Source organism: Chaetodon auriga, chromosome 12, assembly GCF_051107435.1.
Source record: "Chaetodon auriga isolate fChaAug3 chromosome 12, fChaAug3.hap1, whole genome shotgun sequence".
Classification (NCBI taxonomy): domain Eukaryota; kingdom Metazoa; phylum Chordata; class Actinopteri; order Chaetodontiformes; family Chaetodontidae; genus Chaetodon; species Chaetodon auriga.
In genome coordinates this window covers 9,068,772-9,090,358 of record NC_135085.1, presented here as the reverse complement: position 1 = coordinate 9,090,358, position 21,587 = coordinate 9,068,772, and the positions used below count along the sequence as shown (strand labels likewise).

Below are 21,587 nucleotides of genomic sequence, written 5' to 3'. Positions count from 1 at the left end.
GGAAATCTTCCCTGGCTTTTTCCTTTCTTTACTGTGGCTTACATTTGTCGGTGAGAGCTGACGTCGAGGACTTGGACCAATTATTATGTTTGGGCAATGCTTTTGTTGACTTCATGAGTACAACCAATAAAAGAGGCTCAAAAGCAGTGCTGAGCACCCGACATTGTTTGTCAGTTCATCGGATGGTAATCACAGTACAGTACATCTAAGTCACAGAATACTGCAGTGCAGTATCAAAGCTGCTGTATTTCAAAAATATGTTTCTTAGAGAAACAATCATTTCATTCAAAATATAAAGTATAATTACACCAAGAATTAGTGATGGTATCAGTCTGCTTTAGAGCCTTTTCAGTATGAAATTAAGTGAATCTGCAAGTCATACTGGAACTGTGGGCCTGCTGAATGAGGAAAGATGTTTCAACCAAATGGACTTTTTATTTGTTTGTCCCCAGTCACAGACTCATTGGACATCATCTACAGAGACATCACGAAGAGCTTGGCTGACTCTTTTGCCACATGGTCAAGGCTGCTCTTTATCAAGGCAAGCAAACATTTTTAGCATGTTAGCTTTAAACCAACAAGTTACCAAGTGTCCCAGTTGTAATTACAGCTCGGATCATGATGTGAACGCTATTCAGGTACAAATCCGCTAACTTACACCACAGGAGTGCATCATTAAGCTAAAGCACAGTTTTTCAAATCACAGATGTGTTAACAAAAGAAGAGATAGTTTGTTGAAATTGAATTTAAACCCAGTACAATTCAAATAAATATACATAATGCATTTTGTAGATACAAGTAGAAAATACCCACCTCCTCCACAGCCTCTTCACCCTTCTGGCAAGTTACACAGAAGCACCTGCTGCTCTACCACCTGAGTACAGAGCAGCTTCCTCTCGTCCTCCATCATAAATGATGGTTTATTTTTATGACTCACTATTTATTCTCTTAGTTATAAAACTTGACGTTGTATAACCTTTGTCTCTTACTTAACAGGGACTGCCTTTTTTTTTGTTATGCTAGCAGTCCCTTCAGTGATCATTTGAATTCTGATATCTGCCATGTTCAAGGTTTTTAACACTAGTGGGTCTTCCAGGGCCTAAATTGAGGCACAAGGCTACGAGTGTTTGCACTAGAGCGGCCAGTCAAAGCTGCCAGATATGTGTTTGAGCAGAGTGAAGCAGCGAACAGGCCTGTTGGGCTGAGTTATTGTGTTATCACTCGTCTCTTGACAGAGCTGAGTTAATTCCAGGAAATGAAAATATTCATTCCTAATTTTGAAGTATAATTAAGCCTGTACAGTACACTGACTCTTAATGCATGATAAGCTTAATGGCATTTTTAAGCTATTCTTCATTCAACAATGTAGGAAAACAGGTGGAGCCCACTGACAATAAAGATGTTCTTCTTCCTTTCAGTATCTCAGCTCACAGAGCTTAAATGCCACCAAACTCTGTTGATCTGGAATGAATATCTATCGATTAAAGGTCCCATACATTTACTCAAGCCTTTACACGTAACCTTTCACATTAGACCCCTGACCAGGTCTCGCTCTATTGAGAGACCTATTGATCATCACCATGTTGCACCAGCACTGACAAATGAAGACTTGAACGACAGTGATGTTAGCATCTATGAATGGCATTGCATTGTATTGTGGGATTGTTGGCAGAAGGTAACGTACATGCGAGGGGCCTACTTTTTATTCCACTGTAGGACAGCTTTAGGGAACTATATATTGTGGATAAACGTGTCCACTGAGAATCTGGACACTCAATGATGGAGTGTAATACCATGAACAATTGTAAAGACGGAGTATTATTGGAGGCTGCCAATGTATTTAGAAGAATGATAAATTATCTCAGCTCAACAGGTTCATCGCTGAGGGGGATGCCAAACACAGTCCTGAGAAGAGATCTAATTGGCCAAACGCCTGTGTGAGCATACCGCACTGTACTGCTGCTGGAATGGAAGAGGCGTTGAGACTTAACGTCCGCTGCATTTAAACCAGTTCAATTCAACAACCTGCTCAAATGCAGTCAACTTTGAATTAGAAGTGGCGAGATCATCACAGAGCGTTGTCTGCTCAGCCCTGCAGTGTGTGTGTGCGTGTGTGTGTGCGTGTGTGTGTGTGTGTGTGTGTGTGTGTGTGTGTGACTTAAGGCTGTTAAAATGTCCAGGAAGAAAAAACTGCTTTTGAAAGAGCTGCAAAATGAAGTGATGTGGTGAATTCCATAATCAACAAACATGCGTATGCTGTCCCAAAACTTAAGCAGATTAAGTAAGTAGAGTAAGGCTGTGTGTGTGTGTGTGTGTGTGTGTGTGTGTGTGTGTGTGTGTGTGTGTGTGTGTGTGTGAGAGAGAGAGAGAGAGAGAGAGAGAAGTCCAGTTTTTCCTCAGATGCCAACTGTTCCACCTCCGTCTCTTTCCCTCGGTCGTGCGCAGGGAAACACTTCAGAAACACACTCTGTCACTGGTCTCACAGCAGAGCGCACACTTGCATTGGCGAAGCAGGGATCTGCTTCTTTTTCTTTTTCTTCTTCTTCTTCTTCTTTGCGTTAATCCACAACAGGTGTTATTTCTTTTTCGGGTCTTTCTCTCATTTCCTCAGCATGAGCGCTGAATGCAGCAGCTACAGCAGCGCTGACGGTGTGTTTGTGGACGGATTCTCCTGCCCCAGACCGGGAAACGCTGCTGCTGCTGTTTACTGCTGCGGATTTAATGATGTCAAGTACTGCTGCGATGATCCCAACAGTTTTTTCCCCTATGAGTACGGATACATGTGGTGGCTGAGGTAAGGATAATCTCCATGCGGGGAAAAGTCTTTCTTCTCGCTGTTAGTTATTTTCTGTTATTTCACCACTTAAGCTGTGGCATGTGAGGATGCTGTAGTTATATTCGACCGCGATCAATAGATCAGCCAATCACTGTGCAACAAAGTTTGTCTTCAGAGACGTTGCAGCAGCTTAAACTGCAGCAGCAGCAGCAGCAGCAGCAGCAGCAGCAGCTGTTTTGAACCTTGACCCACCTGTCAGATGAATCCCCACTGTGCTCTCAGCCTGACACAAAATCTTTCAGAACAGCTAATTGCCTCGGTGGCTGCAGCCTTCTATCTGTCCATCCATCCCCTCAATAATTCTGGAGCGAGGAGAGCTGGATCACTGTATTCACCCAGTGTGTAAAAACAACACATTTCTTAAAAATGGATTTATTTTTAAATACCTTACCATGATGGGGAGTCGTCTACTCCATATTTAGTTTAATGCAATTTCTCACCTTTAACCTTATTATCTCTCCTTTAGTCTTCTCTTTTACATCCCACACGTATTGACCTCTGCTCTTTCCTCCTCTCCTCTCCTTCTCAGTATCGGCGCTCTGGTTGGTCTGTCCATTGCAGCTGTGGTCCTCCTAGCCTTCCTCATCACTGTATGCGTCCTCTGCTACCTCTTCATCGCCACCAAACCCAGTCGCCTTGACAACGGCCTGCCCCTCAGACCACCCGGTAAGTGTGTGAAGGCTCACTTAAGTATACTGTGAGAGCAAGAATTTGTTAGAACCTGGGGTGCTCTTTGTTCAGATCAGAGAAATCAGTCGCCTTTTCTGGTTTGAAATTACCCACAAATCTGTGTAATTGTTTGAATGCTTTTCAGCAGGAGGCCCCAGCGAGCGATCCAGTCATGGGAGGGCGCCCTGTGCCACTGGTCCACAAGGATTCAGGAAACACTTCATGAGCAGGAAGCTGGACTGCAATAACCAGCCGCCAGACCCCGAGCTCCTTTTCCAGAGGTGCTTCACAGCTAATGTCACCGGTGTCAAAGTGGAAAGTCCCTCGTAGGTCTCCAACAGACCTGTTCTTTGAAACTAGGACCAGCAGTCCAGAGGCCAAGAGAGCCAGTGAATGTGCTCTGCTGGAGGGCTGCTTTGACACAGCAGCTGACATCATGTGGTGTGCAGAGGAGTTTTAGTGGTTGAGTGCGGTGACTATTGTGTAACACTAACGGCAGGTGAAACAAAAGAGCGCTGTAGACCAAGCTCATGACGAAACTGTGAAAATTTATATCTTCAAGTGTGAAATTTCTCTCCTCCTCATGACTGTGTAAGTAAGTGTTTGAGCACCAGGCACCAGTCAGTGCATGGAAATTGATTATCCACCATCTTCTGGGAAGAGAGTGTTCATAAGTGTGTTCAGGAAAGCCAAAGACCATTAAGAATTGTTGTATCATTAAGGAAATATGCTAGGACAGTGTATACATTCAGGATGTTTCATGTGCATCTAGGAAAGATGCTGCAGATGTGGTTTATAGCAGGAGACAGACCAAGACAACAGCTGGGTCTGGACAGCGGGGCTGTGACGTCAGGGTGCTGCATTTTTATTTTTAACTCAGGGACTGAAGGATTTGTGAGGGTCTACAGTGTGATGAGACTCTACAGAAAAATGACAGCTTTGGTTATTCATTCAAATGCTTAAGATGATCTTTGTTTACATTTCATGACAAGAGACCTCGTGTAATCATGCAAATTCTGACTCGAGGTCGGGGTGGAAAGTCAGACGTGTCTTTGACTTCGCTTGACTTGAGCAACACTCAGAGCTGCTTTCCTTTAACCGCGACTCTTAACATAGACATGTAGAGAAAGTAGCCTTTTCTTTTTTGCCTTTAGTTGACAGCAGGCGGTAAAAACTATTTATAGTGAATGGTAAAACGTATGTTAGATTATCTCTTTGATGGAGCTCTCAAAGAATGCGAGCAGCAACAAGGATTCTGCAGAGAGACCTAATGAGTCCTTATTAAGCACAAATATGGACCCTGAATCTTAGTTAAATCGACATTACCAAAACGAAGCGTAATCAGCAGAGTAACAGCGATGACTGCTGAGCTATAATGGCCTGCTGTAAGCCTCCGTGAATATGATTGGAGGGTACAGCTCAGCTGACAGTCACACAGCTGTGCATAAGCCAGTGACTGTGAAGCATGAATGAAACAGCTGCTGCCAATTTCGCTATTAGAAGTGCGATGTCAGTGCTCTACCTGAGCTAACGCTGTGTGTGAATAGTCTTAGTCACTGAACTAACCAAATGTAGGCTGCGTTCAGACCGACTTTAGCTCTGCCTGAAAGGTGCAAGCAGCTCTGTGGTGAGCAGATGAGAAAAAAGCTCACGTATCTAATTTCTATAACAGCTATAAAGGCGGATGGATGGCAATGAAAAATGGCCTTTCTTGTTATTTAGCTGTGGTGTGAGGTACACGGGCTTCTTCTGAGAGACAGATAAGTGTCTCCCAGACGTTCAGCTCCACATGAAACTGTAGAGAAAAAGCAGCCCATCTCTCTCTGAGGTTCCTCAGTGTCTCGAGCTCCAGGTGAAGGTGAGAACTACTTTGCTGAGTGTTGAAAAGACAACCTCATGCACCGTCTTTCCCAGGTAGTTTCTATGTAGCCGCTGCTCCTAAGTAGGACAATGTATGTTACCAGCCTACCAGTATATACAGATATACTTTGCAGGAGTGTGTGAAGACGGATGCTTTTCAGGACAAACACAAAGCTCTCTGACCACTGTGCCATTTTTCTGTCTATTTTTGTCTCAAATCTGTTACCTTGAAATGACATTATGGACGACATTATGACCAAAACCAGTGCACATAAAAGTATGCTGAATATTGTTTTACTACAGACATGGAAAAATAATAAACCCTTTATTTCATTTTAGTGGGGGAAGAGTTGTAGAACTGTAACGTCTTATCTGTTTTTTTTTTTTTACAGTATGTTTGGGTCACCACTTTACAGCCAAACACATTGCAAAGTAAACGCAGCTTCTGTCTGAAGGGCACCCACGAACACACCAAACTTGCTGACTATCCAGCAAACACACCAAACTGTGTTTGCTGGATAGTCAGTTCCTTCTCAGAACTTTCAAGTGCCCTTGTTTTTATAACTCCGAATGGTAGCTTAAGTATGTATAAATTCATACATGTCATGTGCCGTATTGATGGTAAACTTTCAGGTGTGTAATATGGACACTGACAAAAACCTCACTTGCGTTGTTATTTTCTCCATTAAAATGTGCCAAAAAAAAAAAAAAAAAAAAGAGCACTTTGACATGAAGGGCCTCATTTGACAGTATGTTCAGAAATGTGTTACCTTTTAAAATATTACAAACCCTCAGCTGCTGGTATGTCTGTGTGTCTGTCAGGTGTTTACGCTCTGCATTATATCCATTTGTAAATGTCAGCACCAAGTTGTGTCTAATTATCTACTGCAGCATATTTGGACCTTTCAAAGAACGACGAGGAAAACAAGACTGAGGGTTCAATTTATTTTTTATTTGTATCTATGTCATGTTTGTTTGCAGTGTTTTTCAAAAGTGCTGCATGAATGCCCTGTACACAGTGATTTATTCACACACCTGTTGAAAGAGCATAAATAAAATCTGAATGAAAAGGCGCCACCTGATCACTATGCAGTGATGCTGCCATTCCCCTGCTCTGGACTGAACTGATGCCAGATGCCATGTGGTGGAAAAACAACAAAATTACACCTTCATATAATTTACATCAGGGGTGGGGGACTTTTTCTATCAAGGGCCATTTCAGCTTTTATAACATCCTTTGAGGACCGTACTCAGTGACAATTTTTCATTTGAGAGGCACACATAGGGAGGGGGTTTGGGTCACTGGTGATCTTCACTTCACTTGGTATTGATTGAGATGATTTTTTTTGAGAACCATTAAAAATACTGGAGATTTATGGAAAAATATTTAAATGGCAGGACCGGGGGAGGAAGGTTAGAACATGGGAGAATCCCTCGAAAACCATGAAACGACTTTGGGGGTTTTTGGGTCAGTCAGTCTTGAGCAGAACTGAGTCTTAAGGGTCATTTTTGAAAAGAGCTGCTCAATGATTTTGTGTTGTAGGTTGTCAGACACCTCAGCTGGTTCCATATTAGATGATGTAGCAAATATGTTCACTTCCTTTTGTTGACTTTTCATGTCCTCTCATCAAATGTCTGACGGAGTTTTCGCCCTCACCATCGTGTTCAGACGTCATAGCAGGCTTTTGTTCGTGCAGAGGAGGAAAATTCAGTGTTTCCTCTTTCCTAATTTCACCTCATGTTTCATGTTTGACAGCAGAGAGCTGAGAGGCTGGCTGGAGCTTCAGCTTCAGCTCTGACACTATGCCATCACTGACTTTATATGTCAGGTTTTCCTTCATCTCTATGAATTCTTTCAAACAAACTGACACTTTGGAGCAATTTTCTGTCTGGTGTTAGCAGCTCCACAGCAGCAACAAGACACTCCTTCACAAATTCTCCTTCTGAATGAGGGTTCAGCCTCTTGACTTGCTCACCACAAAACTTGCCTGCATACGTTTGGCAGCTTGTTGGGTGCCCAAATTCCTCTGAGCATTAACTTGTTTGTAGCTGTAATGACTCTTGGGATTAGTCTTAAAAGAAACATTAATACTGAAGACTTCATTGCCAGCCTTACATCTGATTAAGTAAATAGAAAACTGGGAACTAAGGTACACAAATTATTAGAAGTCAGGGTGGTCATGAAAAGACATTGGTAGCTGTTTTAACAATCTTTATTCTTCACATAAATGAAGCTTTTCAATCAGATTTCATGTGAAATTCTGTACTGTGTTTGTTGTCAGGTCAAACTAAAATATTAAAAGTACTGATATTAAAGACTGAAATAAGATTTAGCCCCCTCTCGTCAACCCAGTAATTTTCGTAACAGGCCCTAAACATATGCCTGGTTGGAGCTGATTAAAGAAACATTTCAGGAGATTATTTTGAGTACACTACTTTGAAGTTACTTTTTTTATGTGAATGTCATGTCTTTGTCATTGAATGGATGCTGTCTAGTGGTGGTGAGATGATGGATATGAAATACTCAAACACAATATCCATCTTTTATCTCTAGTTCCTTCAAATTCATTATTGTTTGTGAACAAGAGTCACCCAACAAGCATACAGGAGAGACAACAAACAACAAGACGTTTATGTTTTACTTTTTATGTCCTATACCTTAATATACATCAGCACCCTTTTCTTTATCTAAAACGTGTTCCTCATGGATGATATTTCCACCCACTCTCCTCCTCCAGCCTTCACATCCAGTCGTCATGTGGTGTTGTGCCTCACGGACACAGAAGAAACATCACGTGTCTCCAGGCTTATACCCTTAGACCCATCATGGTACAATCACTCCTAGATTATATTTCAATGCATTGTACTAAATACAAGCACATAAACATCGTAACATAACCATTTCCATAGCAGGATCTAGTTCACGTATCACCATCGTTATGAAGGTGAATTTTTCTAAATTCTCTGTGTACAGAGGATTCTTGATGATCCTCTCTGCAGGCTCTCAAAAATGCAGTGTGTATAATGAGGCGTCTCCGGCAAAGAAACCATGATTGAATGTGCACTAATAATGAATGAGACCAAGGCTAGATGGAATCATTTCACAGCTTTTCAACCTGCCCTCCTCTCAGCCCCACAGCTCAGGGACCTGTTGATTGGTTGGAAGTGGCTCAAGAAAAAAGATCATTTTATGAGAGAGGAAAAACCACTGATGCAACGTGAAGCCAGTTCGTACCTACACATAGAAACAGCCTGTCGACCGTGTGGATGTCATGTGATTACAGTGCCACTGTCTGGACTCAGAGCACAGATGCAAGAGTCGTGACAATTTATCCAAATGCTGTCTTTGTTTGTCACTGTCAGTGAGGTTTCAGTTATCATTTTGTCTATTTTGAAAGAGTAAATGTAGAAGCAACATTATCACCTCACAATAATACTCACAATAAAGACACAAGATAAGATAAAAACCTGTTTACCTTCAGCTCTGATTGGCATAGTGAGTGAAAAAGAAATTAGGAGGAGAAATCTAATAAAGTTACTCATTAACATCAGTCCTCAGTCCTCAGGGCATGGTGCGGGAAGGCTGACATTATGGCCTGCAACCTTTGCCCAGAAAGTCTCTGTAGTTTGTCAGAAGGAGCTGAAGAGGAAGGCAAGAAGTCCGGGAGACAAACGCCTGCTCTGCTGATTATAGAAATTTCAAGCAGGTGAGACGTTTTAGATGTGTGTGTGTGTCTCTGTGTGTGTTTGTTGTTGAAGAAGATTTGTGTAAATTGACAGGAGGATTACTATGTGTGCCTCGGTGATGTAGGTTAGACAGTATTGGGTATGTTGTGGTCATATGACTACTGTTACTGCTACTGTGTGCTGGCCTGCATCATCAAATATGTTTTTACCCATTTTACCAATCGACTGTTGCCTCAAATGACATGTCGTCAGCCAAAGTCTGCTGCGTGGAAACACTCTATATGTGCTGTCTGATTATTTGTATGACATATGTGTGTTCGTGCTGTGTTTAAAGTTATTTAGTGAGCAGTTCAGGACTGTAACCATGAACATTGCTCAAGAACTGGCGAGTCAACTCCCTGATGTCATGTGACACTTTCTGTGAGCAAAATAGGACCATTTACTCACAAAGTATATATTTGTATTATTTTTGCTCAGGTCAAAATGTTAATGAGTCCTTTCCAGTGCCAAAAGAGAGGTGCTTATTGGCTGGTTGAAGGCACCTGTTAGCTCGTGGATTACAGATTAATTTTTCTTCTTCTTCTTCTTTTTTTTTTTTTTTTAAACTCTTTCATCTTGTAATTTGTAATGAAAGATGTCATCAGATGATGTTGAGAGTTTGCTCTATTCTGCTCTGGAGAAGGTTCATCCCTGATACTACGGGGCTGTGATTCCCCAAAACAAAGGGTTGATGACAATGATGGAAATGATGGTGATCATTAAATCAGGGTGATAACTAAAGCTGAATCAAACCATGAAAACAGATGTGTTAAACTATGTAAATGAGGGATACAATCAAATCCTATGAAAGGAAGGGCACAATAGAAGGGACTAGGACATTAAAAGGGAATTTGCATCTGTATTGAACAAAGTAACATGTCTCCAAATTATGTCTCACCAATTATCTCCAAACATGTTTTGAGCACTTATATAATGTCAATATTCAGGGTTATCTTTGAAGTTTATTGATAGTCACAAGACATTGGTTAATAGTTTACTGGCCATGAAATATGGTGTCTCATCGGTGATACAAGCTGGTCTTGAAACAATACCGGCGATCCCATAAGTGCATTAAAAGACTGTGATTGTTCCTCCCCTCCATAGTCCCTGCAAAAGATCCCCTTCAAATACAAAATAAGAGATGAGGGGCAAAATCACAGTCTGTGTTCTGTGTAAAATTGTATTTTAAAGCCTCAAGTTAGTCACATTTTAGTGCAAATGTCCCTCCTTGTGTTTCCCTTTGGTACCCCAGAATTAACTAACATTTTAAAAATATGTGCCTGATATGATTTGACTCCTTCGGTTTTCCCTTCAGGACACAGACATGGGTGGGTGGAGCTGCTGCCTCTTTGTGGTGTTTAGTCTTTGTGGAGCTTTTGTCAGAGAAGCACGTGCAGCTACTGTATTTGATGTCGGAGGACACACTCAGAGACACCTTCTGATGGAAGACGATCACTCAGACAGTAACAGCACTGACAGTCTAAGTGAGTAACAAAAGACACACTCTGCTGGTATATTACATAATCTAACTATTTACAACCAGGTGTGTTTGAGGAACTTTGAACTTTATAGCACTCACATCTACAGGAAACTATCTGAGAGCACTCTTGTTGACTTCTCTCTCTTGACATGTACGTGCGATCATTTTTCTCGCTAGGGGCATCCGACCAAGATAAGGGCTTAAAGCCTCTCGAGTGGTCCTATCTGGCAGCAGGACTGGGCACAGCCCTCACCATCTCCCTCCTTATCGTGATGGCTGTCAAGTTTCGCCTCTTCCATCGCTTCTTGGCCAGCTACAGACACTCCCTGCTCCAGGAGGTCGACGGCATCAGCCAGTATGGCCAGGAGGAGGCGTCCTTCCCTAGCAGTGTGATGGGCAGCATGGGAGTGGGTGGAGGGACTTCAAGAGACGCGGATGAGGACGATGATGGCTTCATTGAGGATAACTATATCCAGGCCAGTGAGAAAGACAGGGCAGAGAGAGAAAGAGAGGAGGAGATGAAGGAAGAGATGGAGGAAGACAGCGACGATGAGCTTCAGTTCACTATTGGATGATTAGATAAAAAAACAAAATCAGCTGGTTTACAACCAAGATGAGTGACACTATAGAAGATTTTGATTCCAAACCTTTTGGGCTTGCGACTCTTTAAAATGAATCACTGCGTACTCGAGACCTCATGTCACAACTTGCATATGTTTATGAACTGTGAGTGGTTCCACCAAAAAAAGAAAAAAGAGTTCCCCTCAAAAATTCTCATGTTGTTTCATTTAAATAATAAGATAAATGTGAAAATTGAATGACACAGCCGCTTCAAACTGTCTGAAGCTGGACTTGTGTCCAGAATGAGCACATGTAAATAGTATGATATGATGAAAGTCATAATTCAAATGTATAAACAGAAGTAAGCAGATTTTTTTTTTTTTTTGACAAATGTTACTGCTTGTCATTGAGTTCATTTGAGCACAGTATACTGAGCACGTCCCACCAGCCTGTATCACCGATGAGACATCATGTTTCATGACAGGATAGCAGATTCAGTGAGGGGAAAAAAGTAAAGTTTATCTGCACACTGGATTATAGAACTAAAAGTTTATTGGACTGAGACCAGAAACATTTTGACTGTACAGTCAGCACAGTCATAACCCTATAAATACTGTGCGCCTTGTTGTGTGAGCTACTTTCCCAAAAGAAAATACAGTAAATCTAAATGTCGCACATCAGATAATCTCCTCTTTTCCATTTTATGCACAGTATGAGTTGTTGCCACTGAAGCTGAAATTGAGAATATTTCTTAATAAATGAATGTATTGTGTGTCCATCCACCCGTAAGGTGTTGGAAGTTTTGATAGCACCGTCAATCCTTTAAAATGTTCACATTCAAGTTACTCGGTGGGTTGCTAACATGTTTTGCTGTGAATCAACAACAAAGAAGTGAAACAGCTTGAAAAAACAAGTGAAGTTACAGATTTCAGCTTGTGTGAGAGACAGGAACTGGAGTGTATTCATGTAAGACATCAAAAAGGAATTTAATGCATTTGGATGTATAGTGTGAAATCATTTTATTAGAAATGTACTTCATGAATAAATTCCGGTGTCATGGTCGGTCAGTCTTTCATTTCCTTTGCCAGCCTTGATCTTTGAGTCGGTGGTAGAGAAACGGCAGGAGCACAGAAAACATGTGCAGCACACTAATGTTTTGATTTGATGTGGACATGCAGGAGGTGTGTTCACTGGATTGATCAAGCAGTCCCATTACAAGCTATTTGCAGGCATTCTTTTGATGACGTTTGATGACTAAGGCTGCTGATTCTCTCCTCATTTCATTCATTTTTGCACTTCTGCTATAAAGGTTTTTCCTTTCATCCATTTTCTCTGAGTGATTTTGCCTGTGTAGTCCATTCAGATCAGGCTGGTCCTGCTGGAGGATGCCTCTCTCCTGGCCTGACTCATCTGTTCTCCTGAGACACTGAACACCCTCACAGCTCGACTCCCCAACCTCCTCGCTCTGCTCATTCTCATCATCCTCCTCCTCCTCCTCTGCTCCCTTCTTCTTTTAAGGTAGATGAGCACGCTGTAGCCCACTACAGCAAGAGCCATGCCTGCCCCTGCAGCCATCAGCACGAGACTAGATACCAACATTTCCTTGCTGTCGTGACCCCGGCTGCCGATTGTGGCCATGCAGAGAAGCACCGCTCCGCAGAGCATCACAGCCAGCCCTACAGCTAAGATAAGCGCCGGGTCAGCCCTCCCGCCGCTCTTCAGCTGGTCGATCCGACGTCGGCTGCGCACGCAGTTCATGTCCTGGATGGCAGAGCTGAGAAGCTGCTTGAGCAGAACAGCCAGGGCCAAGAGGCAGAGTGTGGTGCCCACCCCGAGGCGCCACTCCCCGGACAGGCTGGTGGTGGTGGAGAGGAGGCCCACACCACTGAAGCCCAGTCCCAGTATGAGGGCCACCGAGGCACAGTAGCACAACAGGGAGCGGCGTGGCTGTCTGAACCACCACAGCTCCACTTGATCTTCCAGGACACGCCGCTGCATTCGGGTGGGGTCCAGATAGAGACCTGGGGGGTGATGGATTGTGTGGCGGGGCTGGTAGAAGGTCTGCATCTCAGGCATGGCAGTGGTTGCAGCTCAGCCAGCCCAGAACAAGACACCTTGTGAGATTGTGTTGGAAGAATGCAGCCCTGTAACGTGATTTGAACAGTTACTGTTCTGTTTACCACAACAACACGAGCTTCACCTCAACTTCTGTCAAAACAGTTACTCACTTGGTGTTAGATGAGTGTTGTGCTGCACTCCATCTGTCTGCATCCCATCGCACGGCCTTCGTCAAAGCATATCAGTGGTTGCTTGGGAAGATCTTTCAGTTGTTTGGTCTTGTTTCCATTCTGTTGAAGAGTTTCTCAGCGGTCAAGCTGTAAATGTTCATTTGCTCAAGATGCTCTCCGCTCCTCTCAGTGTAGATGATAGAAGTATCCTAACTTCGTGCTGGAGGCAGAAAAACAGACCCAACCACAGAGAAGCAGGGACTTCCACTGTGCAATACTCACTGTCAGCAGAGAAGTCATGATGATGTCCTTGCAGCGTGTTGTGTACGTAGCCCGTCCACATGCCTGCTCATGGTCACCAGAGTTACTGTACTAGCATCACAGATTGATAATCTGTGCCCTCTTCACATTCTCTACTCCAGTGCCAGGCAGGACAGAGCCCCCCTCCTCCTCCTCCTCCTCTCATCACACAGGAACACCATCTTGTCTGGTTAAGTGGGAAGAAGACGGGTCACAATGGCAGTGTTGGATCATGGTTTGGACAGAGATTGGCGACATTGTCCGCCGGGCCTCCACACAGACAATGGGCCCGATGAACACAATGACTGTGCTGGAGGAGGCGGGCCGTGGTGTGTGTGAGCCGTGGGGGGGGTGTTGCGTTGCTGTTGTGGAGGGCTGAGTGATGTCAGTGTGTACTGATAATGGTGTTTCTGTGATCCTAAGGATAGCGTCATTCACACACTGTGCTGAGCATTTTAGGCCACAGTGAATGCTGTCTCTCGTCTGATAGACACTCGCTGACATACAGCCTGCTGATCTGTGTCAAATCCGCTTCTCGTGGAGATGTACATGAAACATTGATACTGCTCTCATATCTGTCTATAAATTATGAAGCTACAGACAGGAGGTGGTTAGTTTAGTGTGGAATAAGCAGTGGAAACAGCCAGCCCGGCTCTGTCCAAAGGCAAAAAAGAAAAAAAAAAGAAGGAAAAAAAAAGTAGTGGTTTTACAGGTGGTTAAGTGCCGCAATATTTCTTGACATCCACTGTAAATCCAGGAAGTCACTCTGCTAAGCTAAGGAATAGCTGAGATACATGTTAACAGTACTGAGCTTTAGAGGTCCTGTTGGGCAGGTTTTAACCTTTGGACAGAGCCAGGCTGGCTTATTTCAGCTAAAGTCCCCTGAAACAAATACAGGCTATTAAGAGGCCGATAAAAATAAACTGACATCATTTAGATTTTTTATAGTTTCTGAAAACAGAGTTTTACTACAGCTGATATTATGGAGTTTACTTTCCCATTTAAAGTTTACTGAGAAACCTTTAGTTTGAACATATTTTATATAATAATAACTGAGTGAAATCATCATCTCATATGTTCCGCAATGTTCACTTGGTTACGTTTTTTTTTTTTTTTGTCATTCGTTGTTTCCTGTTTTATACTGAAATACTCACCATTCCTCTCATTTTGGACACTTCACTTCCTGCCCCTGAGTTTCCCCTGTGTGATGCCATGTGATGTGGTCACTAGTTTCACCTGTCCCTCATTATGCTTCTCTCTCAGGTGTGTGTGTGTGTGTGTGTGTGTGTGTGTGTGTGTGTGTGTGTGTGTGTGTGTGTATGTTCCTGTCAGTGCCAGTTTGTCTTTGTACCATGTGTTAAACGATCAGTCTCTTTTTCCTCCTTGTGTTCAGGTCTCCTGGTGTTTTTGGGTCTTCGTTTTGTCTGTTTATTGAATTTTTGACTCCTGTCTGCTCTGTTGCTGGATGTCTCTACCTGTTTGAACTGCTGTCTCTGGATTTGCCTGCCTCGCCATCCCGTAAGCTTTTGTACCTTTTTTATGTGAATAAAATCACTGAACTGCACTTGCTCTGCCTCTGCCACCTGCATTTGGGTCCTATTCCTCATGTTCCTTGTTACTCTGCTTGCACAGCTGTGACATCAACAGAGTGAATTTACTCGTAGACTAATAAAAGTCAAAGTCAGTGCCACAGTATCAGTGCTCTAATTGTATGGTGATGCCATCACTTATTTCTGAACAGCACTCTGTGTTTGCACATCAGTGTTTGTCTCTCAGAAAGAAATGAACAAACTAGATACATGAACATTTAGATCTCTAAACTGAATGAAATGAGTTTAGAAACTGACAATGAAGGAACTTAGCAGTACGTTCACCCAGTTGTACAGTGCTGTGCCAGATAAATCACTCTGCTACATCTGTGAGGATTGTACTCACAGTATGTTCTGGACTTGGTTTATATAAATTGTCCTCTACCTGCACTAGGTCCTTGACAGCCTTCATTATCAGAACTGGTATGTAACTGTTGCCTTTGCATCTGATTATAAGTGTTTTATTGGAGAATGATGGCTTAAAGCTGTTTTTCTACAGTCTGCACTTTCATCCAGACTGTTTCATTTGAATGGTAACGTAATGGCCTGCACTGACTCACTAATAACTATAATACCACTTTGTTCTTTTGCATCATGGACAGATCTATATATATATATAACTTTTAGTCAGAGTGCCGCTTCATTTCATGATAAGGAAAATATCCACAGGAGACACTCACTGGTGCGTCTCCAGTTAATCTGATTCAACCACAAGGTGGCAACAAATGACCATGTTACTCTGTGGCCATTCATACTGTACAATCACTCCAATCGAGACACAAGGCTGGATTTTTTTTCTCTAATAATAACTCTTATTATATTGGTTATTGGTTTGACTTCTTTCTGAACAGCCAGTAAAAGTGTGTATTTATCTGTTTGTTAGCCTTGTGACAGAATGACCTGTCATTTGCTCGCTGCCTTCTGGGAAACTCCAGAGTGCAACAGGTGCTTCAGGTAAAACTTGATGTAGAAAATTGATGGATAAATGTGGGAATAGATTATATATTATAAATTCCAGAGGGCAAAATACATCATTCAGCATTTTATCTATTATGTCAGTAAAGGTTTTTGTTTTGGTTTTTTTTTTAAAAAAAGGGCTCTGATTCCCAAAGTGTACTCTCAAACCTACTTAAATGATGAAAGACGGGACTTTGACCTCATAGTCATGCCATTCATTTCAAATCTAATACAGAGAACAACATGAACCGAAAGTGTCAAAAACACGTAGACTGCACAAAGACAAATTATGTTTTGGGCATAACATCAACTCGTTCAAACGGGCAATAATGGATAAAATATGCAGTGTTTGTTTTTTCATGCTACTTGTCCCTTGTTACCATACAAATACATCAACAGTATATTAATGAGCAGTATCTGTGCAAAATGTGTGGTGTTGTTGCAGAAGATCGACCTGTAGAGGGCAGCAGCCCCCGGTCTTGGACAGCAGCTCACAGGGAGCCCATGCAACACTGCTGTATGAGGTTGTACCATAGATGTAAAGGTAGAATTACTTAGATCTTTCACTTCAGTGAAAGCAATGCTAGCACAATGAAAAAAATGTCCATTGCAAGATAAAGTCCTGATTAAAAATACAAAGTATTAGTATTTAAATGCAGCCGAAGTAGCAGTTTAGGATTTCTGTTGTAGCTGGTTGAAGTGGAGCTAATTGTAATTTATGTACTGTTGGGTAGTCTCATCTATGTTGATGCATCATACTTATATTATCTGCTCATAAGAAGTGCACTATTTCCCTCTGAAATGTAGTGGAGTATAATGCAGCACATGGAAATGTCCAAGTAGTACAAGTACTTCAAAACTATACTCACAGTATATGAGTAAATGTACTTCCATTTCATCACTGCCTGCATGTTCAGATGCTGACTCAGAGCATAGCAATCAAATGACTGAATAAGGTCCTGTGCTGTATTTACATTTTCATGACAATTGTGTAACTAATGTTATTATATTTTAATGCTATATATCACAAATATTGCACATTATACATATAAATAAGCTTAAATGCATCTTTCTTATCACTTATATAAGCAGAACTTCCACACGAACCTCCTTAAAGTTTTCAGTGTGCTGGGTGTGTGTAGGAAGGATAAAATTCTGCTTTGAGCCTTACATAGTGATAGTTGGTTTTGGTTAAGATTAAAGTTAGGGGCAGGAGGAGTGTAGAGCAGAGACAGCAGCCTGCACAAACCTGCAGCAGTATGCTGACTGACAAACTGGTGTCCAAGAATGTGCCGGAGAGGGATTTGTGCGAACAGTTTCTCATTCTGGCCCAACACTCCTGCAGCTGATTTCACTGACAGGTGCAACATCAACCAGAGAGGATGAACTAATCTCACGGTTGCAGACCACTGGGTTAGACAAACAGAGCTTGTGACCAGAGCATTGCTGTTCCAGTTTCCCATCAACCGGCCGGTCAGAGGAAGTAAATGTGGCTCTCTCACCTCAACAGCAGCTGTTGAAGTGTTCTTGAGCAAGGTACTAAAGCCTAGTTGCATAAGTGTTTGGAGGCCCAGAGGATACACTGCAAGTGAACCATGAAGCCCACTGATGCTAGTTTCTGCAGCTGTGTGAATGCAGAGCTGAGAACGGCTGGAAGAAACAGTATGCACGCTCAGCAAATGTCCCCTAAAGGTTAATTAAATAAGAAACATGGCTCGAGCAGGAGTCACACTATTTACTGAAATGCTGCTCACATGCAAGAGGAACTGCAGATTTCCATGATGGCTGTGACTGTATGTGAGGATGATGGAAGCCTCACTTGAATCCACAATGTTGAGAAAATGTGGCACATCATCCAGACTGGCTGCTGTGACAAATGAAAAGGATCTGCTGCCAAATTTGAAGGCCAGGTGACACTCTAGGCAAACAGACAAACCTTACCGAACGTGACTACAGCACTAAAACTTTCAAATTATGAACCCCTGCACAGAGTTTAACCAGATGTCCCTCTGGCAGAGACAGACGTGTAATGAAGTGACTCTCGGTAACAGCATTGATCTCATATCAGTCTGCCCAAAGGCTTGAGGAACGAGGGATTTGATGTTTACTCTGCAGAATAATGCAAGAAACGTTTTCTAGTACACATCTGCAATGTGTCACTTTGTGGGGAAGTATATGGTTATTGCAGTACATGTCACACAAGCCTCTGCTCAGCAATAGAATCAACTGCTGCTCAATGGGACATATTGGGCACCGAGTTAACGGTGGCTGTGAAAACTCAGAATGAAGTATATCACCAACTCAGGATAGACTGCCATGAAATGTTGCACTGACATTCACGGACCCCAGAAGATGAATCCTACTGACTTCGGTGATCCCCAGACTTCTCCTCTTGTGCCACCAGCAGGTTGGCATGCAGCTTTGAGCAAAATCTTAGTGGACAGATTGCCATGAAAACTGGTACAGGTGCTTATGTTCCCCTTGTATTAATTGATTAATTGTAGTAACTTTGGTGGTCCTCTGACTTTTCATCATCAAGTCAAAAATTTCATATTTCATGACCAAATACCTGCAAAACCTATGACATTCCCATCAGCCTCAACTCTGCATTATGAATATAGCAGCATTACCTGCTAAAAAATGTACACGTTAGTATGCTGACATTAGCATTTAGCTCGAGGCACCATTGCCTCTCAAAGCTGCTGGTGTGGCTGTAGACTCGTGGTCTTGTTGTTGCACTTTTACTTGAAACAAATGTAAAGGTCTGTTTTCTTTAGAGGACCGAGGTTTCCAGCCTATGGAAACAACTTTAACTTTAATTTTTCTTTCTTTCTCTTTGTCTCTCTTGTAGATCTTGGCTTGTCCCGTCACAGCAGGGACAAAACATACAGGTCACAGGATGTTTGACGGTGGACAGCCAGAGCAGGCCCGGTGCCATGGTCTGTGTTAGGTATGCAAAATCTGCTCTCTAGTATTTTCCTAGTTCCGTTGATTGACAGTCTCTCTCTCAGATATGCCCTGCCTCCTCCTTAATCCTCAGTGTGCTAAAAGCATTTTCATTTAGTCATGACTCACTCCTCACAGAAAATTGACTGTAAATTCAATTTAGTCTGTGTTATCTCTGATGGGTGAGAATCAGATTTGCAACTAAACCAAAAACATTTCTTGGACTACATCAGTATGCATCACTTTAATATATACTTGAGCAAGCCAGATGGACACGAATGATAACACGTACTGCACTTTACATGTTGTAATTATCTTTCAAAGTATAAAACCCACAGTATGTGGCCTATTTCTCCGAGCATCTGGTTCTGTCCATGTTATATAATAAGCCTGTATTGCATGATGGGGATCACAGAAATGAAAACTAAGAACTCCCAAGTCATTTCCTTGTCAAATTGCAGTATTGTTGGTTATATCTTGATGGGACATGGAGTTTTCCAGAAAATTAGGCAGCTGTTTGTGTTGGGATTTTTTGCTGTGCAGCTAAAGACCCTGGTCACAGCTCAGAATCAGAATTTGTTACGGGCACGTCTGGAACCAGCTAATATCACATTGGCTCATATTGCTTACATACTCATTTTCAGACAATAATTCCTGTAACAGATTTGAACACCTGTTCAACAAACCCTTTCAGTCTGCTCCTGCTGCCTGTCTTGCTGGATGGCTGCCATGAAACCATGACAACAGGCCCCAGCTATCATGATTTTCTCCTCGGTGCCATGACTTTATTGACTGCATACAATTGTGTCTGCTATAATGCACACATGTGTGCCAGTGTCTGCTTGTGTATTAACTATATGTTGAGGTTGGGAGGGGGATTAAGTTATCCTTCAGCTTATCTCCATCAAAATGACTGATTATGTTGTCAGCAGTGGTCGCGGCCTAGATTTGAAAGACAGCCTTGTTTGCTCTGGCTGGAAGCCACTAGACCTTGTAAATACTACTGATGCACTTTCATCCGCAGACGAGTATTACCTCATTGTGTTTAGTAAGAGCAATAACGCTGCAGTTTGGTTAATGAAAGAGGTACAGGGGGCCTTTTCCTGTTGCTGCTGCCTCTGAGAAACCGTATAGCCTGCGGTTCACCTTAGCATTCGCATAATTTGCATATAGATGAGAATCATATCACATTATTGCATTGGGGGAATATTAATAATGGGGCTGTTGAACAGGATTCAGTACTGTACAAGAGAGTTGTGTAGATGCTGAAACAGGTGGAGCTCAGAGATGTGACGTCTGCCTGACTGAGAGCTATGACGGACTGCATCTTTCACCTTCTCTTCATCAGCCATACTTTCTTTCTCTTGTTTACATTTCTGGAGGATTTCACAATATGTTTTCTGGGTAGATCCGCTGCCATAATCCTGAGTGGGCTTCTGGCTACTTCGTAAAGCTTTTTCTAAACTACTCCCCCCAAAACTGAGCACAAAAACACCACAGGGACACGAAATTGCTTGACCTCCCAATCTGCTCCTATCAGCTCCTGCTAGTCCCATCACTGTACCACTTTTACACGTCTGTCATGCTCTCAAATTGATTTCACTGACTTGGTTGGTGTAACATGGACAGCTCAAGACCCCCTCTCTGTTTTTCTCACTCTCACACACCCACATATAAAGACAGCTGTGCACTCAATAAATGCTCATGTTAATAGTGCATTGACTTTGTTGTGTTCATAATATGGATGTCATAGATATACATGTGTGTGTGTGTGTGTGTGTGTGTGTGTGTGTGTGCGTGTACAGAGAGAAGTTTCAGGCCTTCACCATCATCACAGCTCGTGTCGTTGAATGGTGCTGTTTGGTGGGGGGCTGTGGATGTATGTTTACATGGTTTTTATAGTTTCTCCAGTCCCTGCACACCCACAGTCCACCCACACAGATTTTTCATTGTAGGCATATTGACACGTCACAGCAGGACACAGGCGTAAATAACAAAATTACTGATGGCTGAATTCCATTTAGATATGTCTGTTTCAGAGTCCTGTTGTTGTGCATACTGACTCACTGTCACAGAGCCATTGTTAGTGTTATCAGAAATACCTGTGCTTTTCTTACTGTCAAAAAAGGCCTTTCAGACCTTAAGGCTGTGTGAGGTGTACAAACAGTGCTCGGCTGACAGCTCCTTCACTCCCCTCTTAGTTTTGTTGCACCTGGTGGGACAAATTACACCTTAAGTCGTAGTAAGTTTGGTGACATCATGTAATTCCCAACTTCAACATGACTAGAGGTTGAATCAGCCACGGTACTTAAAAACACCTGTGTGGTGAGGATGGGCGTAGTGTGTGAGTGTCTGTACATATGATTTTACAGTCAGTTTAAGAAACAGTCTTAATATATAAAGATTCGATTTCAGTGGAGAATTAAATGAGACAA

The 21,587-nt window shown here is 42.5% G+C and overlaps 2 protein-coding genes across 3 annotated transcripts; one reads left to right on the top strand and one right to left on the bottom strand.

Moving 5' to 3' along the window:
* The first annotated feature begins 2,393 nt into the window (after nucleotides 1–2,393).
* On the top strand, nucleotides 2,394–6,438 carry LOC143328807 (protein shisa-like-2A). 2 transcript variants are annotated; one of them, XM_076744140.1, is made up of 3 exons: nucleotides 2,394–2,794; nucleotides 3,366–3,502; nucleotides 3,654–6,062. In XM_076744140.1, exons 1-3 carry the CDS (start codon nucleotides 2,613–2,615, stop codon nucleotides 3,833–3,835), a joined length of 501 nt encoding a protein of 166 aa, XP_076600255.1. In that variant the 5' UTR covers nucleotides 2,394–2,612; the 3' UTR covers nucleotides 3,836–6,062. The 2 variants fall into 2 exon arrangements, with proteins under 2 accessions (XP_076600255.1, XP_076600254.1); XM_076744139.1 differs by having other exon boundaries at nucleotides 2,427–2,794; nucleotides 3,651–6,438.
* Nucleotides 6,439–12,136: 5,698 nt separating this feature from the next.
* Nucleotides 12,137–13,862, bottom strand: tmem125b (transmembrane protein 125b). The gene is made up of 2 exons (XM_076744138.1): nucleotides 13,361–13,862; nucleotides 12,137–13,276 (listed from the first exon to the last, which is right to left on the bottom strand). Exon 2 carries the CDS (start codon nucleotides 13,206–13,208, stop codon nucleotides 12,492–12,494), a length of 717 nt encoding a protein of 238 aa, XP_076600253.1. The 5' UTR covers nucleotides 13,209–13,276; nucleotides 13,361–13,862; the 3' UTR covers nucleotides 12,137–12,491.
* Nucleotides 13,863–21,587: the final 7,725 nt, after the last annotated feature.